General features: G+C 47.4%; 1 protein-coding gene and 1 long non-coding RNA gene across 5 annotated transcripts in view; one reads left to right on the top strand and one right to left on the bottom strand.

Annotated features, from left to right (window-relative positions):
* CABLES1 (Cdk5 and Abl enzyme substrate 1) overlaps nucleotides 1–6,137 on the bottom strand; it is a 69,180-nt gene extending 63,043 nt beyond the window's left edge. For 2 of the 3 annotated variants that reach the window (XM_061360493.1, XM_061360494.1), the window contains exon 1: nucleotides 5,266–5,977. In XM_061360493.1, coding sequence (XP_061216477.1) covers nucleotides 5,266–5,801 — 536 coding nt within the window. In that variant the 5' untranslated portion in view covers nucleotides 5,802–5,977. Of the gene's footprint in view, nucleotides 1–5,265 lie in introns of all 3 variants that reach the window. The other variant, XM_061360495.1, reaches the window with a different exon arrangement.
* LOC133216087 (uncharacterized) lies at nucleotides 5,524–17,341 on the top strand. Of its 2 annotated transcripts, none has more exons than XR_009726550.1 (4): nucleotides 5,524–5,634; nucleotides 12,169–12,317; nucleotides 15,480–15,597; nucleotides 16,576–17,341. It is a non-coding gene; the product is annotated as an uncharacterized LOC133216087 (long non-coding RNA). The 2 variants fall into 2 exon arrangements; XR_009726549.1 differs by lacking the exon at nucleotides 5,524–5,634 and adding an exon at nucleotides 5,949–6,106.
* The last annotated feature ends 1,805 nt before the right edge of the window (nucleotides 17,342–19,146 follow it).

Genomic DNA, 19,146 nt, shown 5'->3' with positions numbered 1-19,146 from the left:
CACAGGGGTTAATTAACACCCATCCAGCTCTACAGCTATCTCACTACAAAGCCTGCAGAGTCCTGAGGCTTTGGCAGACACAGCTCCCTCTCAGCCTCTTCCCTCTGTGAAGGGCTCTAATTAATTCCCTCATACTCATGAACACTATGTTCTGTCCCAGCTCCTCTTCTGAACTGACAGCAAAGTGTTTTTTCCTTGTCTGATGAATACTACCTTTCTCATTTGCCACATATACTTGCTCAGTAGTGTAATAGTCTAAAATATGCCAGAAGAAACTTCTGTGGAACTTGTTTTTAAAAGGTTTGTGTATTAACAGAACAAGGCTGATGCATCTATGCTCTCTATCTGTCTGGGCACCTTCATACTGCAGCGGTTTCTGAACTACTGGTCAACCAGCTAACACCTGGAAGATGACCACACTTCCACAAGTTTCAAAGGAAGCAACAGAGGAAGGCAGAAACCTCTGCCCTGGACAAGGGAAAAGGCCAGCAGAGACCAATGGTGATGGATGGTGGTCAGTGTGATGTGGGGCTGGCCATGCTCAGCACATGCACAGCTCAGAAAGCCCACCAGCAGTCCGTAATCACTCCTGCACAGTTCAAAGTGACCATGAGGAGCCAGCCGCTCAGAGTGCTCATGCTAAAGGACGTGGGTTCACTCAGTTCTCACAGGAGTCCTGAAGAAGCTTGCAGGCTGTGTGCAAGGGGACTGCAAGCCCTTTTTTGGGTTGGGGGGGGAGCCCTCAGAAACAGCATCAAAGACTTACATAGAGCCTGTAGCACTTAAAACAGCTGTGAGGGACCTGCACCAAAAGATGCAGCAGGATGCTGATGCAACTACTGAAATACCCCTTGCTACCTGCATCTTAACCCTGCTGTTGAACATCCCCTCATCAGGGTGGCACAAAACACCATGTAGCCTCCTGAAGTGACAGCTGATGTCAGTAAGCATCCGCTTCTTTAGAAGCCGAAACCATCAGTGGTACACAAGGTCACACACCTACGTAAAGACTTAGTTCAGCTTATGTACTTCCCATTCACTTCTCAGACCATTAAATCGCTGTTTTCACGCTATTCTTTTATACATCATTCTGAAACTCGGGCTGCCTGAAGGGCTTTAGGTTCAGTCAATAGCAAAGCCTCCATCATACACAAAAGGTCCCATGTGCTTCCCGCAGCTCACAAGCCAGCTCCTGATTCTGCGATGACCCCGCAGGGTGGACAGTGCCCCCAGTTCTTTGTTTTGCCCCTTTCAGGACCCTGCCTGTAAGACACTTGTTTCTGAGAGATTCTTCTTTTGTCTCCAGTGCGTTTAGTCTGGAGGCATCTTCTGTGATGGGCTGAGCCTGTACTACGTGCACACCCAAGGCCATGGAGGATCAGGCTCTGACCTCTCAGCCTTTCAGCATGAAAATAAACAGCAGGATTCAGTTCCTCTGCAACATCCTGGAGGCATTGTGAGACCTGTTAACTGTTCCAGCATCCCCCTTCACTGCATCTCTGCCCCATCCCTGGAACTGCTCAAGGCCAGGGTGGACAGGGCTTTGAGCAACCTGGTCTAGTGGAAGGTGTTCCTGCCCATGGCAGAGGGTTGGAATAGGATGATCTTTAAGGTCCTTTCCAACCCAAACCATTGTGTGATTCTGTGATCTCTCTAGAAGATGAATACGGAGGCCATACGCAGCTCTGCATTGTATAATAGGCAGAAACAAATTGAATCTTCACAAGCTTTACTAATCAAAAATTAATTTCAGAATTACTCAGGAAATGAGATTTGTCTTGTAGGTCAATACATTCTGAAGAAACATCTATTTGGACCATGATAACTTCAATGTCCTTTTGAGTGAACCTCCCCCCACCAGTTACTCAGCAGATACTCCTTTCTGCTTCCTTCCCAGCACCAGCTGCTTCCAGAAGGAATTCTCCTGCCCACCATCTGCCTTGAAGCCTGACACAGCGACACAGACAAATGCAACTGTAAGTGATGTTTAAACTCCAAATCCAATCCCTGATTTGCTTCCTTAGGAAAAAAAAGAAAAAAAACCACCAAAAACAAAAACCAAAACCAATAAACCCACAGCACAAAAATTATCTAACCACATGCCCACTGGAAAAGGCCTTATGTAGAGAAAGCAAACTTCATGTATGTAAACAGCAGTATTTTTCCCAAAGAAAACTGTGGTAACAAGGATTCAAGGTATACACAAAAACAAGGAACTGGGACCATCACCTGATCTACAGGACCTGAAATGACTTTAAACCAGTGCTGCTGAAATCTTGTTCCAAAGAGCTCCTCACTGATTTAAGATGAAGCTATTAAAAGGAATTATAATTTGACATGAAGGGAAACCTGGCAGAACCTGGCCCTACTTTCCAGCAGCCTCATGTCCTCAGCCACCCATGCACCACAAAACTGAAACAAACTTCTCCTGCACTAGACAGGAACCTTTGGCATCAACAAGCTGACTTCTGAACAAACGTATTTTTTTCTCTTTACATGTATTTATATGCTAGCCTCAGAGCAGCTACAAGCTCCATGTTCTTTTTCTGTATCGTGTGCTGCTTGTGAATACACATAAGAGCGCAAACCCAAACCACATTAATGATAACCTTGTTAAATATAAACTAGTACGCAATTATATAAACTGCTAACACAAACAAAAAAAAAGCCAGGAAACTCTGATTATATGCTCACAATGGTTTCTGAAAACTAAATAAAAACAACACCATAAGGCAGCCTGTCTTGCCTGATACTGTAACAGAAAACAGCTTCATGTTGTAATTAACACGTCTCAGCACAGAGGACCAGTCTATCAAATGAGGCATCAAACTCAATTTGAAGCCCACAGCAAGGAGAGGGGAAGGGTGGGAGGAGAGACAACAGGTGCACACATGAACTACAAAAAACATCTGATTTTCTTCTCTGCTTCCCTGCATCCCCTTCAGGTGAGATAATGCCTGCTGCCGGGCTGCTGCTGTGACTTCCACCCTACTGCGTTCAGAGGGCAGGCCACGCGCTGGGCTTTTGGCTCCTTCCTCTCCATTAAGAGAGCAGCAGAAGGTCTGCTCAAACCCTCTGTTCTTGGGCTTGCGCCCGCGCTGTGCGTGCCTGTGATTTATCTTCTGTGCAGCCTACTGTGAACTCAGCAATCAGAGCCCCTACCACATCTTTTCACCGAGACGATGAAGAGCCAATGCTCCACGCAACCTCTGTGGTCTGCAGCTGTCTGTTCCTGATGTTTAAATATATATACCTTTTCCAGAACAGAAACGAACCCATTGAAGGCAGGCCAAAGTTTGCCCCAGGCTGCACACGTGCAGCATCACGGCAGCCAGCAAAGCTAGGGGCATAACCCGGAGCTGTCCTGCACCAGCTGTAATGGAGAGGTTCACACCTGTCAGTGGAGCAATGCAAGGTCTCCACCACAGATGAATGCAGCTCTCAAGAAGACAAAAGAGCATGAGAAAACCACCATTTTCCTTATGTCTTACACCACAAGAAAATACACAGTCCCAAGGAAGGCCATTATAAGGACTGGAGGAGCACCTTGACAAGGTTTCCTTGGGTGACTTCCCCTTGTCATAGACTTGAGCTATCCCTCACCTGCTTGCACACTAGCAGCACAGCTGGATTTGCACCACACTGGATTTCTAGGTTGTAAATAAGAACAGTAATTACCTTTCCCTCTAAAGCTCCAACCTGCTCTCATGTGACTAAAACCAAAAAGCGTTGGTTGCGGAAGGAAGAATTCAGATAGCAAGAAACAGGGGCAAAGGAAAACAATGACAGAAAGATGAAGGGCTGAGGGAACAAGTGATACAGGTGAGATCTGAGCACCCTTCCCAGGACTGAGCACAGGATCAAAGCGTGCAAGCAAGGAAAACCAAGGAGGATCCTTTGGAATCCAGAAAGATAACACAGGAATCCTGCATCAATAATGAACTCCCTAACTGGAAGGTAAAGGAGAATCCAGTCTCTCGAACAGCAGGATAATACTGCCAAGCACATTCCCACCAAGTAAGAAGTTTAAGAGTAGAAAAGCAATTTCCAAATCAGTCTGTTGGGTCACTTCTCACCCTCAAGCATTGCACAGAACCATGTCACAAACTAGAACACAAGCGCGTGTGTGTCACACTTCTGTGCTGGTGATCCATGAACAATGAGAGAGTTGTCACTGCAGGAATTGTTTTGAGACACATGACTGGGAGAAGATGGGTGATAACCCACCAGCAGGCATTTTACTTGGGAAGGTGGGGCTCCCCTACCACAGCACCTGAAAAGAGGCTCAAAAAAGCCACCAGTACAATCCAGATGGGATACAGAAAAGCCAGCAGTGATGGGGCACACAGCTAAGACAACTGTCTCCTGGAATACCTCCAATTTCTCCAAGCTGCTTGGTTTTGAAAGGGACTTCTCTACAGGTGTCTATGCTCAATTACCCTTACAAACCCTTGCAGTATCATGTGAGCAAAGCCTACCTATTTGTCCAAGGGAGAAACGAGACAGGAGTGTGGCAAATGGGGAATGTGGGAGTGGTGAGCACCCTGGGCTTGGGGAGCACAGTCATTTCCTCCAGCTTCTGCCCTGGCTCTCTTCCCCAACCCCAGCCTTTGATACCCGAGTGTGTCGTTGAAAAAGTGAAGGAAGACGGTTTTTTATCCGAGGAGCAACTACTCATATGCATTTATACATTTTTACATATTTGTCACCTTCTTAGCCAAAAGTTTCTGATTTTCGAGCAGGTGAGATTATTCCTTTGGGAATTAAAAGGCAAAAGAGTAGCCAGCGGCAAGGAACAGCCCAGAGGAACATTACGTGCTTGCAGATAAAGAGCTTATTTAGGGAGGTAGCAAGATGTTGGTTACACCATGCGCATACACCATAAACCGTGGACAGCGATGCAAAGGTTTCCTTCCCCTCTACGGTCTGCAGATCCGGCTGCAGCGCTCTTGGCTCGGGGTTGGCTCCCTGCCTGTCAGATAGGCAGCACGGCGGGCTCAGTCCGTCACCAGCCACGAGAAAGTGGGGACAACCGCCGCGGCTAAGGGGGACGGACGGCTGCACACGCCTGCCTCGCTTGGCAGGACCGAAACTTCGGGTCACTCACACCGAGGCGCGGAGAACCGCTGTGGCGGAGGGGCTCGGCTACCGCCGCGCACCGACCTGCCCTGCCCGCCCCTACATCCCTGCCGCTGCCCACACCCCGGGCAAGCCCGCCGCCCGCCCTTCCCGCGCATCACCCGCGCACCCGCCGTCCCCGCTTACCGGGACCGCTGCAGCTCGAAGGCGGCGGCGGAACAGCTCTGCCCCAGCTCTCCGCTGCCGCCGCCGGGGCCCTGGGGGCTGGTGCGGCCGAAGGGCGCCGGCAGCACCCCTGCCGTGAAGGAGTTGAGGCGGCCCCGGCTGCCCGCCGCCGCGGCGCCCAAGAAGGCGGCGGCCGGCACCTGCACAGCGGCGAAGGCGTCCTCCTCCTCTTCCTCCTCTTCCTCCTCCTCCTGGGCCCGGGGAGTCTCGGCGGGCACTGCCGGGGGGCTGCCCAGCCGCGGTGGCGGCGGTGGCGGCGGGGCCTGGCGGGGCCTGGCAGCGGAGCCGTCGTTGCCCGGCGGCGGGGGCCGCCCGTCGAGGGAGATGCTGGTGAGGAAGGAGAGCGCGGCCTGCCTACGGCGGGGGTCGCTGCGCGCCGGCGGCTGCTGCAGCGGCCCCGGCGGCGGCGGCGGCCCCTTCCTGGGGCAGGGCTCCGGCGGCGGCAGGGGCCCGGCGGCGGGACTGCCGGGGCTGGCGGCGGTGGCGGCCGCCGCCATTGTCGGCCGGCTCCCCCTCCCCTCTTCGCTGACCGGGCTCTGGCTCTGGCTGCCTGCCCCTTAGGCGGGCGGGCGGCGGGACATGGGTGCAGTCTGCCCGCCGGGGTGCATGGGGCTGTCGCAGGGGTACGCTCCGCCCGGCCGCGCCGCGCTGTCCCGGGCCCCAGCCGCCCGCCCGCTCCGTATTTATAGGTGCAGCCGCGCCACCGAGCGCCCTGTGCAATAACACGGCAATCACGTGTGGGAAACGGGGAGCTGGAGGAAAACAAAAGCCCGGCCAGCAGCCCGGAGGAGGAGGGAGAAGGGTGGGTCTCGGCGAGCTCCCTCCTTTCAACCTCTCTCTTTTTTTTTTCCCTTTCACCCCCTTCCCTCCTCCTTCTCCTCCTCCTCCTCCTCCTCCTTTTCCCTTCCTGGATGCGTGGGGGCGGGCGGGAGCCGGGGAAGGTGGAGTCTGTGCCTATAGTACACGGCACATGGCCCTCGGAGGCTGCCAGCGGCAGCGCTGGACCCGCGGGCTGCGGCTCGGCCCGGCTGCTGGAGAGGTACCGGGTTACAGCCGTGCACTGGGCAGCGGCCCGGCTGCTGCCCCGCTGGTTTCCCGGACGGGGACCGTTGTCCCGGGGCTGTCGCAGACTCCCCGGGGATGCGCTTGGCTGCCCGCAGCGCATCCCCTTGGTACGGCAAGCTTGGCCTGCCCCATCTCGTGTAGGCTGCCTGCTGCAGTGTAAGGTACGTGTGTGTAAGTCACATCTAAGGAGTTCCCCAGACCATGAAAGCAGTCCCCGCCCCAACCTTTCCTTCTCTCCAGCACCTGAGAAAGTGCAGTTAGTTTGCCCTCTCCTATGTAGCGCAAGCCTCAAATGTTCTCTGTCTTCTCTGAAGTGGTCTGTGTGCAGCTGACTGCAGGTCTGCACCTTCCCTCCTCCTTGCAGCTGCGGCTCAGGAGGGTGAGCAGCCAGTCCAGCTCAGCAAAAAAGCTTCTTTATTTCTTCATTACTTTCTTTTGATCAACCCAACCGTGCTACAAGTGCTCTTGCCCTGTGATGATAATTTCATCAATGGCTTATGTAAGGGTTGGATAACAGATCTATACAAACAGCAGAACATATGGTTGTTGCAAGATACCAACGTGTGCCTTCTTCATAAAGCATTACAATGACTTTTATTATATTCCACTTACAGTTGGTAGATGATTTACAAGCCATCCCAAACTGTCACAAATACTGTAATGTTCCCTATGATTTTATCAAAAGCTTGTTAATTTGGTTAAAAAAATTAGAGTGACCAGGAGGAGAGCCTAATCATAAGAATCATAGAATCACAGAATAGTTTATGTTAGAAGGGACCTAAAATATTATCTAGTTCCATCCACCTGCCATGGGCAGGGACACCTTCCACTGGACCAGGTTGCTCCATGACCCATTCAACCTGGCCTTGAGCACTGCCAGGGATGGGGCAGCCACAGCTTCTCTGAACAACCTATGCCAGTGTCTCACCACCCTCATAGTGAAGAATTTTTTGCTAATACCTAATCTAAATGGCCTATTGCTGGAGGAATCTATGGACCCAGGTTTGCATTCACCTCAAACCCGACCTTTTGAGCATTCAGTGACTTTAGAATCAAGTTCCATGACTTGGACAGATTTCTGAACGTTTGGCTTTTTCTGACATTGAGCACCACAAAACCTGAACTTCAAGGGATCAAGTCCCTGGGATGTGCTCCTCATGTAGTAATGATGCTATCCAGCAACAGGAAGCTGTGAGCAAGGAAAGGGGAAATGATGGAGGAAAGGGAAGTTTCCCAGATCCCACGTTCTTAGAGAAGTGCTATTTTGAGACGGACATTCTCATTTCAGACTGCTCTCTTGAGGTTTACCCAGATGCTATCTTTCTTAACAGAGGGCACTGTTGTGCCTGTCCCTGTAGCACATCAAGGATGGATCATCTGGATAGAAAGGCCTGAGTGCTAGACTTGCCTCCCCAGAGAAGAGCCCAGCTAGCATCTCCCACCTGCTGGTGCAAAGTGTCCTTCAAACTTCTGTTTTGGAGAGGAAGACTGAGGAATCCCAGGCCTGCCGCCTTCCTCTGATGGGGCAGGGAATGTTTGTGTCTGATCAGAGGCCCTATATCTGCAGTGGGAGCTAGCAAGCTATGTGGTGTTGGGGCACCAATGCACTTGGCTCCCATGGAGGAGCTCCATGCTCCTTTTGAGACAGTACTGCTTTTAGAAGAATACAGGAGTTTTTGGAGGAGGGCTCCTCAGCCACAGAGAAATGTCACAGCTTTGTAGCTTGGTAGTTAGCATGTTCATTGAATGCTGACCTCTGGTCCAGGAACTACTGCTAGGTGGTAGATAGCTCATTAAACACAGGCCTCCCACATTACAGCTGAGTAAGGTATATATTGGGAGGTTTTTTTTTCTCCTCTTGCATTTCTGAGGGGAAGCAGGCACAGCGTGTATTTTTCTCTGGAGCTCAAAAGCTTGCTATGGCAACTGAGTCCTGTGGCGTATTTTCCAAATCCAGCCTGTCACAAGACACAGGTCTGGGAAAGAATCACCACTAAAACACCAGGTGGGGCTCCAAAGGATGGTCTAGCCTGGGACAGTTTGTGAGGGCAGAAGTGTGCATTCGTTTCACAAAATTACTCTTGTGATGGGATAAATCAGTCTTGGTTGCTGCATTATTTTAAATGGAGCCACAACCTCTGCTCTATAGAGCTCCTCTAGAGCTGTCCCACAGGAAAGCATTCCCCCCTCCCTTGTCCGCATGTGCATCCAGATGCTTTCAAACACATTGAAACCAGGACAGTGGGTTACAACATCCCTTCCACTGCATGTGAGAATAAACCCGTTTGAGAAAGCCACGTACAAGAAGAAAAGCATGAATTTTTCAGTCTAAAGTGAAGCTATTTTTAATAACGAGTGGGGTACGACAGTAAAAGAATAATTGGCATGTCAGAAATACCAGGTTCTCTAGACCTATTTATACATTTAGTAGCAAGTTTAAATGAACGTGCACAACCTAAGGTAAATGTTGTTTTCCAGTTACTTACGTCTTTTGATCTGTGCTTTGCAAAACTACAGATGCTTACATGTGCCATAGTAGTCCTGTCTGCTGGAGGATATGTGGAAACATTAAGCTGACTTTGCTGGCTGAAACTTTTTTCTTTGATGGGGAACCAGTGGTTGGCTAGAGGAAATAGCAAAGTTGAAAGGAAAACCAGAAAGACATTCTGGAAGCTTGCTTCTGTGACTGTTTTTTCAATCATCTCCCTCTCTTGAGTTCTCTTCCAAACAACCAGCTCTACCCAAGTGCAAGCAAACTGTTTTTATTTCAGAGGTCACAGGCTTATGTAAGTGGTTGGATGGCAAGTGGTAGTAAGAGTGGTAGAGCATGATGGCTTTTTCACCCAGTGCACCAAGAGCTGGCATAAAGACTGGTCAGTTGTGGGTGTTCAGAGACAGCATGGAATTTGGGGCGCCCATTAACAGGCGAGTGGAGAGGCTGGCTTTAAAGAGGTTGAAGAGAGTGGAGAGAGTGTGGACAAAAATGAAAGCACAGCAATTTAATAGTCTAAGAAATGAGATTGGAGAAATGGCCTCTGCGTACCTGCCTTCAGAGGAAAGTTAACCCAGGTGTGGAAGCCTCACATTGTCTTGGATGCCCTTTAGCTAACATGAGGGTAGTCCTGCTGCAATGGGAGGGTGCAGCCAGCAGGATGTGAAGACACAGTGTGAAAGGCCCCAGACTTCCATGTAAAGCTGGGCTCCTGAGTGGCTTGCCAAAAGCTCTTTGCAGGTGAATTGAAAACTTCACCTGGAATTTGAGTTAGAGGCAAGATTTGTATTCTTCTGAGAGTTACCTCTGCAGGTCCTGAGTCACAGCACGAGTCACCAGGCCGGTTCTTGAGTGGCCCCAGTGCAGTTTGCCTCTTTAGTGACAAACCCAAGTTTCTTATTGTCACTGATACTTGGAGCTGAAGGAAGCTAGGGGAAGAAAAACTAAACGCAGTTGTCTCCTGTAAATTCAACAAGTTTGTTTTCTGGCTGCCAGGACCAGTCAGGTGATGCTGTTATGAAAAACTCAGCAAAGATGTAGTCTGGAGATACCGCTTCTGAGTTCCAGTAGTTGAGAGCAGATATCATTATTGGTGGTCATGGATATCACTATCAGATCCCAACAGTCAGGCAGATTTCCCATATTCTGTGAGGACTCTTGCCGTGCAAGATTCTGTAGAAGCAAAAAATATGCAATCTTTTATAAATGCTTTCTTCTTTCCTTCTCAGAATCCCTTTTCAGAAGAACACTTCAAAAGAGGAAAGCAGCTGTAACACTGGAGAAAGACTTAAAATATGAATTTAATAATCTTTCTCCTTAGAAGGAGTGCCTGGCAGAAAAAAGTAGAGGCAGTTTGAACACATTGCACTGAGAGCCACGGTTAAGAATGGAAATTGGATAAAGGCAGTACAAATTCTTTACAAAAGACTAATACTGCATCTGGATAGCAAGGCCTGTTTTGGTGCCAGGCCCTAACCTTCAGTCTGTTGCAAATTTAGCCTGATTCTCAGAAATGCTAAGTACTTGTGCTTCCCATTAGTGATTTTTCAGGAGCCAGGAGGTTTTACTTGTTGAGGGCCACCTTTGCTAACTGAAATGTAAAAGCTTAACAGTAGTATGAGTGTCACCTTGTTTGGAGAGTAGCATTCCTTGGGTAGGTGTAGGTCCACACTTGCCTGTCTGCGAAGAACCTAACTTTATTTTCGTTGTTCCAACGTGGGTGCCAACATTACCAAGTTAACATGAAACCAAATTCATATATGGCATTGTAGCCACCTAACATTGTGGTTGGAGCAGTGTATGTGACTGTGGGGCAAGATGTGCAGAAGCCAATGTCCTCAGCAAAGATGAAACAGATTGCTGAGTTGTGGATAGTCAGGACACCCAACCTGCCAGTTATATTGGATGTCAGAGGTGTGGCATGTGTGTGCCTTGTAATGTTCCTGAGATCTGCAGTAAGCCAGTAGTGTACATGTGGGTGGTAGAGCCAAATTGATAGTCATTTGTCTCTCAGAAATTAGGGCAGTCTAGATAAGTCATAAATGGCATCTGTATCATTACTCCAACTTACAGTATCTTTAGGTGAGGCTCTTGGCAACAGCCATTTATTAAGAATAATGAACATTTTCCATTGCTAGATCCAATTCAGGCCAAACATTTCTTGGAAAACTGGTCAGAATGGTTACGGCAGCTCTGAAGGCAAGACCATGAGAAACACATTGCTTTACCCACATTAGAAGTTCTTGTGACCTTTCCTTTGATATTCCCCTTGTGACTTTTCCCTTTCTAAGCCAAACTGTTCTATGATTCTATAGACTTGGGTGGCATCGTTTAGTGTGAGGTGTCCCTGCCCATGGCAGGGGGGTTGGAACTAGGTGATCTTAAGATCCTTTCCGACCCTAACTGTTCTATGATTCTACGATTCTATACTCCAGCATCCCTGCACTGAGACAAGAATTCAAAAGATGGGCTTCTGTCTGAAGTGGGGCTGACAAAGGAGAAGGGGGTGCCCTTCCTGTCAAAACCTACCCACCTCTGTTGAATTTGAAACCTCTGAATCATAGCTCATATATCCTAGCTAGGGACTCATGACCTACCAGCTAAAACTGCCAGTGAGGATATATCTTTATGGAGCAAACTTCAGCCTCCTGCATTTGCCAAATGGGCTGAGCACATGCAGCACCCAGACCTACAGAAGCCTTGGGAGGGATGTTCCCAGCTATTCTGGAGCATGGTGGAGGCAGGTGATGGACCACGGGTGCAAAGCAGGCAAGCGGAACGAAGGAGGGAGCAGCCTGTGTGGATTTGGAGGTGGAAGGAGCTGCAGGAGAAAAGATACCATCCTTGGATTTGATCCATGTACATGGGACGGGGGGCTGAGGGTTTGCACATCCAGCAGGAGTTCCTCCATGGTTGACTTTTTAAAGTTCTTCATTCAACTTAAGCTGGCTTTGATGTTTTTTGTTGTTGCTGCTGTTGTTTGTTCACCCTATATGCTAATGAATCCCTTAAAGACCCACACTAAACTGGGATCACCATTTTACTGGGTGCTGCTGAAGTGTTCTCCCATGCCTCAGTGAGCTTGCAGGCTGACTAGACAAAACAAGGAAGGTGGCCATGTAGGAACTGCCACCGGAATGTGGCTGTTGCTGGCTCCTACTGGAGTGATTAAATGGGAACAGGGCCACATAGCTCCTCCCTCCCTTGAAAAACAAAAACTGTGGGCACTTGTACAGAAAACAACCCGTCTCTGTTTGTCCTTGTCTTGCTGCAGTTCTGATCTGTGAAATCCGACTTTCTTTTTGCAGTATCACAATGTTAACGTAGACATGAAGTTCAAAATGGAGTAGTCTTTATTGAAACAAGGAATGGGCAAATGTCCTGTCTGCCTGGAAATCAACTTAAGCAGTGGTGTAAATAAAGGGCGACTTGTAACTGCAGGAGAACAGAACAACTGGTCACTAAAAAGAGCTTTTTGTTAAGGTTTTCATTAAGTGACAGCTGTGATTTATCCTGTTCTTTACTATTTTGAGACAGTTTGGAATCAAGGTCAGAATCACTGACCATTAAGGTTTCAGAGGGAAGCCGGGAAGAACATCCGTCCTCATCATGGTGACTGTTCATTTTTAATCACCTCAGGATAATTTTAAAAGAGGCTGCAGGTTTCTGACACATTCATGTGAGGGTGTCCTTTTGTTTGCTGGGGGTAGGAAAATCCTCCCATTCACAGGACAGTCAGACCGAGGAGCTGGGTGTGAGTGAAAATGCTGTTGACACCTTCTCAGACATGGTCTTCAATGAGTAAAAACATGAAATAAATGGAAGCTGGAGTTCCCGGAGGGACGTGCTGGTGCAGCGTTTCACTTCAGAGGCTCTACTGCGAGTTCAGCTCGACTGGAAATGTTTAATATCCAAGAAAAAGGAGGAAAAAAAAGGTTCAAAGGCCTTTTTTTTTTTTCTCCTCTTGAAAATATGAAATTCAGGGAGTGTGACTCCAAAGGGAATGAAGGAGGCAAATGGAAAACTTCTTGGCAGCAGGAGCTGAGGTTTTGCATTCAGCTCAATGGCATTTTTCAGTCTGTGTGCAATGTGATATCCCGTGAGCGCCACACTTGGTTCACTCTGAAATTTCAGGGAAGGTTTCAGATCCCTTTTAACTTTGCTAGCTCCGCAGTGGGCAGTACTCATCGCAGGCTGCTGTGGAAAGCAGGCAGCCATGGAGGAGAAATAAAACCTCTGCCTGCACCCTTGTGTCCTATCACCTCGGGCCACCTCATGTATTATTTGCAAGTCCTATTTATAATGCTTTATGTGCATAAAGTATGAACAGCAGCTATCAGGGAGTGTGAAAATCCAATCCAGAACATATCCACCCATTATGCTGGCTGCCCAAGTGGCATGATTGGTTGTAAGTGTGCCAAGACCCCTCTCTGGTTATAAGCATACTTTATGTAACCTAAATGATGCTCAGGTAATTTGCATTTGCTTCATTCAGGCTGTGTGCTCCCAGGGTGCTCAGGTGTCTGTGGGGTCTGTGGCCACTTCTCCTTTCACCCAGGATAGGGCACAGGTCTGAAACCTCCAAGCAATACTTCCAGGTATATAACTGCCACTGGCAAATTTGCAGTGTAATAACCCAACAGTCCCAGGGTGGCCAGAAAACTGGGACGAGCGACCAAACTGTTGAGAAGGAAGGCAAAATGGTGGCAAGCTTTGTGGCAGGGGATATGGGGCCAGCCTCCGCTGTAGGCTGGGTGGGAGGAGGATGGCTTGCTGATCCTATCCCCAAAAACCTCTGAGCTGCCAAAGGCTGCACACCTCTGATGCCAATGTGTGGACTTCCTACCACTCCAGAGGTCTTTCATGGCTCCCTGCAGCCCTGAGTCACTGCCATAGTGCTGATGTGGAACTACTGTCTGTGCCTCCCAAGTCCTCCTGCTTGCCTTGATTCCAGGAGGGGAGAGACTCCAGCCCCCTAATCAAAGAACAGCAAATTCACCTTCAGGTGAATGGCGATGGGTGCCCCAGCTCTGCACTGGGGTCTGCCAGGACAATTGTCTGCACATGGGGTGGGAAGCAGCTTCCTGCCACTGGGGGGGAAACCAGAAGCTTGACACTACCCTGAATAAACATAACTTGTCACATGCATATTTATAGAGCCCAATAGACATTAAAGCTGTTAAGAATCGGTCTAAACAGGATACATTTCTCCTCTGAATGTTTTGGCAGAAAAGTCTTGTAAGCAGCAAATGGAAATGACACAAACGGAAAGGTAATTCCCTGGCAAGACAGATCCAAAGTCTTCTGCTGTCTCTGCTCAAACTGAGTAGCACCTCGGTGCAATAATCTTCACGTTGAGATCAATGAGGCTGTTTAAATAAATGAAGCATTCAAGTGTAGTCTTCTAAAGTAAGGCAAGAGAGATGGCATTGAAATCAAAAGGCTAAAATTCAAGCCTCCTTGAGCCCCAAGGAAAGGATAAATCCTTTAAGCTAGCTGTGAAGAAATAAGAGCTGAAAAGAGTCTGACAGATCCATTCTAAAACTTCTTGCAAAATAAGTTAGGGGCCAGAAAACAAGCTTACTAACAAGATTTTGGCTGTGTGTGTATGCTGTGTGTGTGTGTATGTATGTACATATATACATATATTTCACTTTGCCCTGTGGGGATATAATGCAATTAGATATAATGCGACATAATACATATGCTCAAACTAGAGCAGTAAAAAGAATACATAGCAAAATTGTTCTGCTGGTTTTGGAAATGATTTAGCCATCTCCATGGTGTCAGTGCGACTGTGTTCCTATGGGAACAAGCTGCCTCAAAGCAAGAGGCTTCTATACAAGAGTAGGTGAATCCTGGCTAAAACTTGGGGTTTAGCACAAAACTAAATATTCTGTAAATATCAAATATTCTGCAATATTTGGGCTAAATTCTCTCATTTTCAGAACTCATTGAAAGGGTTCTTTTTTACTCTGCCAACGAAGCAAGATGCAATCAGCTACGTTTGAACCATCTTTAGGACTGACTAGTAGATACTTGGTAGTAAAAACCTGTTTGCACCCTCCTTGCAACCATGATGTTACTTCCGAGAGCTGCACTCTAATGATGATAACCATTTTGAAAAGCACCGTACTACAGGAGTAATCCCAAAGGCTTTAATAGGACTACTGCTGGATTAAAGTACTATTCTTTGTGATGGAGCAATTAGAATCTTGCTTTATATTAAGATTTGCCTTAAATGCATACCTCCCCTGAAAAAAAAACAAAGTTCTCGTTGTGTATATTGTAAGGGGTTTACGTTGCTTTAATGTTAACGTGCAGCAGGAACAATGCTTACAGAACAAAACCCTGGAACTTCAAAGCTCTCTTGAGTATGCCTTGCAAAAAAAAGAATTCTGAGGAAGACAAGCATTGATCTGCCCAGCCAGTCAGAAACCAGACTGCTGCAGCTAGCCAAAGACGTCTTTGAATCAATATTCTGAGTGTTCATTCCCCTAACTGAAGCTGATCGAATGTGCTTTATTTTTAACTCCAAGCTGCTAAAATCACCATCAAACTGGTTGTCATGCCCATAACATATGAAGGAGATGGACCTTAACCTGAGGCTTTCTGCCAGCAGGTAATGAATGAATGAATGGACTGGAAATTACAGGAAGGATGGGACTCAAATTTCAAGGCAGGATTGTAAATTGTGGGAAATGGAGTCAGACGTGCTGTACATCAATGCTACAGATGTAAAACCTCAAGGGTGGTCCCATCTGGTACTACAAGTCCATAAATACCAGTTTTGTAGAGGAAAGAAATGAAACAAGGGTGCTGGAGCTGTATATTCCCGTTCTGGTATTATCCTTCCTGTAAACCCTGCTAAAATGTCTTCTGTAGCTCTGTTCTTAGTGCTGGCTCATTCCTATCTTGTGCCTGCTGTTATAGTCCTGTCTTCCCATTCTGATGCTCTAACATCTGTACAAGTCCCCTTGGTCCCTTGCTTGACGTACAGAGAGTGGCTAAGGGGAGACATCCACATGCTAAAGGCATAGGGACCATTTGTGTGTGCCGTTTCCCCTGTCATCGTTAGGGCAGATGATGGTGAGATGGCCCTAAGAAGAAATCCTAAAGGTGCCTAAGACACCTTTAGATTTAAGGCACCAGTAAAAAACTCCAAGGAAAGGTCTTGGTGGTAATATGGCGGCATTGACACTTGGTGTTGAGAAAGCACATTTCAGAAGAGCTCTGTTGCCTGCACTGGTTCATGCAGTACTAGTGTTATGGGCCATCTCAGCAGCTCACCAGGGTCCACGATGTCCCACCTCCCCATACAGTTTTACCTTGCTAATTATTAGGGGTAGAAAGCATGTTTATGAGAAAAATAGGTGAAGAGGAACAGGCTGTAGAGAATGGTTTAAAAACTGCAGAACTTCAATTAATGTTGAATTCCACTTTCTAATCTCAAGACAATTCCCGGTTTAAATTTCGTGCTGCTCTAGACAGCAATGGCACATTGTCGCCTCTCCCTATTTTTGTTCTTAAGGAGATACAGGAATCTTAAACTGACAGCTAATCAGCATTTCAGTGGACTAGATGTAATATCTGATAATGCATCATGAAACATACTGTGCCCTTGGAAACAGTGTTTTGCAGTTTCTGTCTGTAGAACCCTTATAGCTCACAGGAGAGCCACACAGTGAAAACATGGGTATGTTAATCCTTTGTAGGCTTGAATTTGCTGCTCCTTTGTAGATGTGAGTTTGTTTGAAAAGCCATCTGCTGGTCTTGAGCCTTTAGTATTTGCTTGCCAATCGTAACAAGATAGGTGGGGAGTATGTTGCTCTTCCTGCTCTGTACAAGGCATACCTGAACTGCAGAGAAAAGCAGGAGGACGATGGCCCATAAAAGTAAGAGGATGATAAATGCAGGTAAGGTCATTTGTCCCAGAACTTCAAATGCTCAGATTCAGTATGCAATTGTTTCCAAAGTGGGTATTTTTAAAGGGCATCATGCCAAGTAATTTGAGGCCAAATATATGGCTATTTAAGGAAATACATTACAGAGCATTAAAGGCAACTTCTATGAAAAATCATTTTAACTGTGTCCAAATCTGTGCAGTTGTGCCTCAGCTCAGAGCCGGAGAACAGGGTGAGGCAAGGCACTGTAATGCTCAGTGCCAAACAGACTGAGGGCCAGAGCTCTGAAAGGGGCACATCATGTTCATGGGGAATATTTCTTTTCCCTCTCCACTTTGAATATTCCTTGCAAGTGTTGTATTATTAAATGTAAATACAATAGCCGTGTGTGGCTGAAACCTAGAAGGAGCATCTCCCCGTGTGAAATGTGCCAGCTCTGTTATCCATTTGCAGGATAAACCCTGTTTCCTGCCAGGGTGTCCCACTTTGAACAGGGAGTTTCCTCTCTCCAGACAATAGCGGCATGGATCAGCATTGCCCTGGGAGCGAGTGGTTTTACAGGGGAGGAGATGTGCAGGTGGAAGAGAAATGGTTTGCAATAGAAGCAGGACTGATTTTTCCATGACTGCACCAGGATGGTGCTATGCCAGCCCCCGTTGGATGGGGGGTTTGCTGGTTTTCCGCCCACCATGTGGACAGTGAGACTCCTCACTCATCACTCTGCCCTCCTGCATCATCTCCTCTGGAAGCAGAGCAGCAGGCTGAAGTCCATCAAAGCTATCTAAAGATTCTTTAAAACACAGCGTGAACAAATTAGAGGCTGTTTTTTCCTTTAGCATTAGCTGCATGAGGAGGAAAGCACATGGGACATGGCGATGCCTTGTCTTGTGCTGGAGCATGGGTGCTTCGGCAGGACAGGCTGCCAGAGGAACATAATCTCTGCCCCCACTCTTCCTGACCAGGGCTGATGGAGCTGTTTTTTCCAGTGAATTTCCAGCTAAGCTATTAAAATAAATGTCTCACTGAAAGCTTCTGCCTTGAAGCAGCCACCCTGCCTCTGTATTTGCCTCTGTTCTGTATCTCTCTGTGCTGTTGAATGGGGGTCTCCTCTCCCAGGCTACCTATCTCCTGTGCAGCTGAAATTAACCCCTACACAATCCTACGGAGCATTAATACCTACTATTTAAGGACTTAAAAGCATCCTGCCCTGTGATAAGTTATCCGAATGCTATACATCAGCTGTATCGAAACCTGAAGTGAACTGGATGTTGTGCTATACCTTACTCATGTGTTGTCATGAAGTCACTAGGCAAGAGGGTTGGGGTTTGCCTGCTTTTATTCTATTTTGTTTGTGTTTTAATAATCATTATTTGCAGCCAAATTCTAAAGTCCATGGTTAGGGCCCCTACGGTCAAATATTTCCCTTAACTCTTGTTAGGGGAGGGAAAAATTGAGTCAGGACCTTATGATCTGAACATAAGCAAACAATCTGTTGTGGCAAACTCATGGGGGGATAAAAAAATATGATGATTCAAGGCAACAATATACTCATCCTGAGATCATCATTTTCACAAAGGCAGGGGGTAACAGCTGTCTGATCATCAGAGGATTATATCTTCCTGCTGTTACTTCCGTGACCCTAAATAAAACCTCTAATGCCAGCACAGCAGCGTGGCCAGAGAAAACAGCAGTGGCAGAAACAACTCCCTCCCTTCTGCTCTGGGGAGGTTTCTGTGGACAGGGTTGTCTTTATGGAGTCTTATCTAAATTATTTTTCCTGTTAGGTCCAGAAGGTGGAGATTGAAATAATCTTCCTCCTTCTAAAATCCCTCTCTCTCCCTTCTAAAATCATAGGTGAGGAGTCCCCATCCTGATGAAGATGTAATAGAAAGATGTATACAAATACAGTGTTTAATTCCAAGATTTCCCCATGTTTTAGTTAAGAACTCGCTGGATTATGAAGCTTAGGTTGTGCTAGATTTAAAAACACGTGTGTCCAAGAGCACAACATGAATGAATACGAGCATTAAATTCTGCTGACCATTCACTTCAAAATGTTTCCACTGCATGTGATTCCAGGACAAATATTGATTGAATAACCTCTCTGTGTGTGAAGTGTGGTCTGACACCCACAGTGACCTTTCTCTTCCCTGTCTAATCACCAGAGATAGCTGTAAGCTTCCTTTTGTACCAGAAATCTTGTTTCATAACACAGCTCCCCTGCTCTTTGGAACCTGAGTTTCTCCGTTTGTTTGTTCAGCCAATTGAGGTCTGCTGGGCTCTTTCTCTGTTTGATTTGCCTGTTAGCTTTGTCACTGGCTGAAATGGCCCCAGGGCTGGTTTGTTCAAGGCTTTGTTTCCTCTGGAAGAGGTGGCGGAGGG

Source organism: Neopsephotus bourkii, unplaced genomic scaffold (genome assembly GCF_033783945.1).
Source record: "Neopsephotus bourkii isolate Nb327-2 ecotype Australia unplaced genomic scaffold, CSIRO-AGI_Nbou_v1 NB_1027, whole genome shotgun sequence".
Classification (NCBI taxonomy): Eukaryota; Metazoa; Chordata; class Aves; order Psittaciformes; family Psittacidae; genus Neopsephotus; species Neopsephotus bourkii.
Note: the sequence above shows the minus strand (reverse complement) of the source record. Positions and strands in the feature narration are given on the sequence as shown.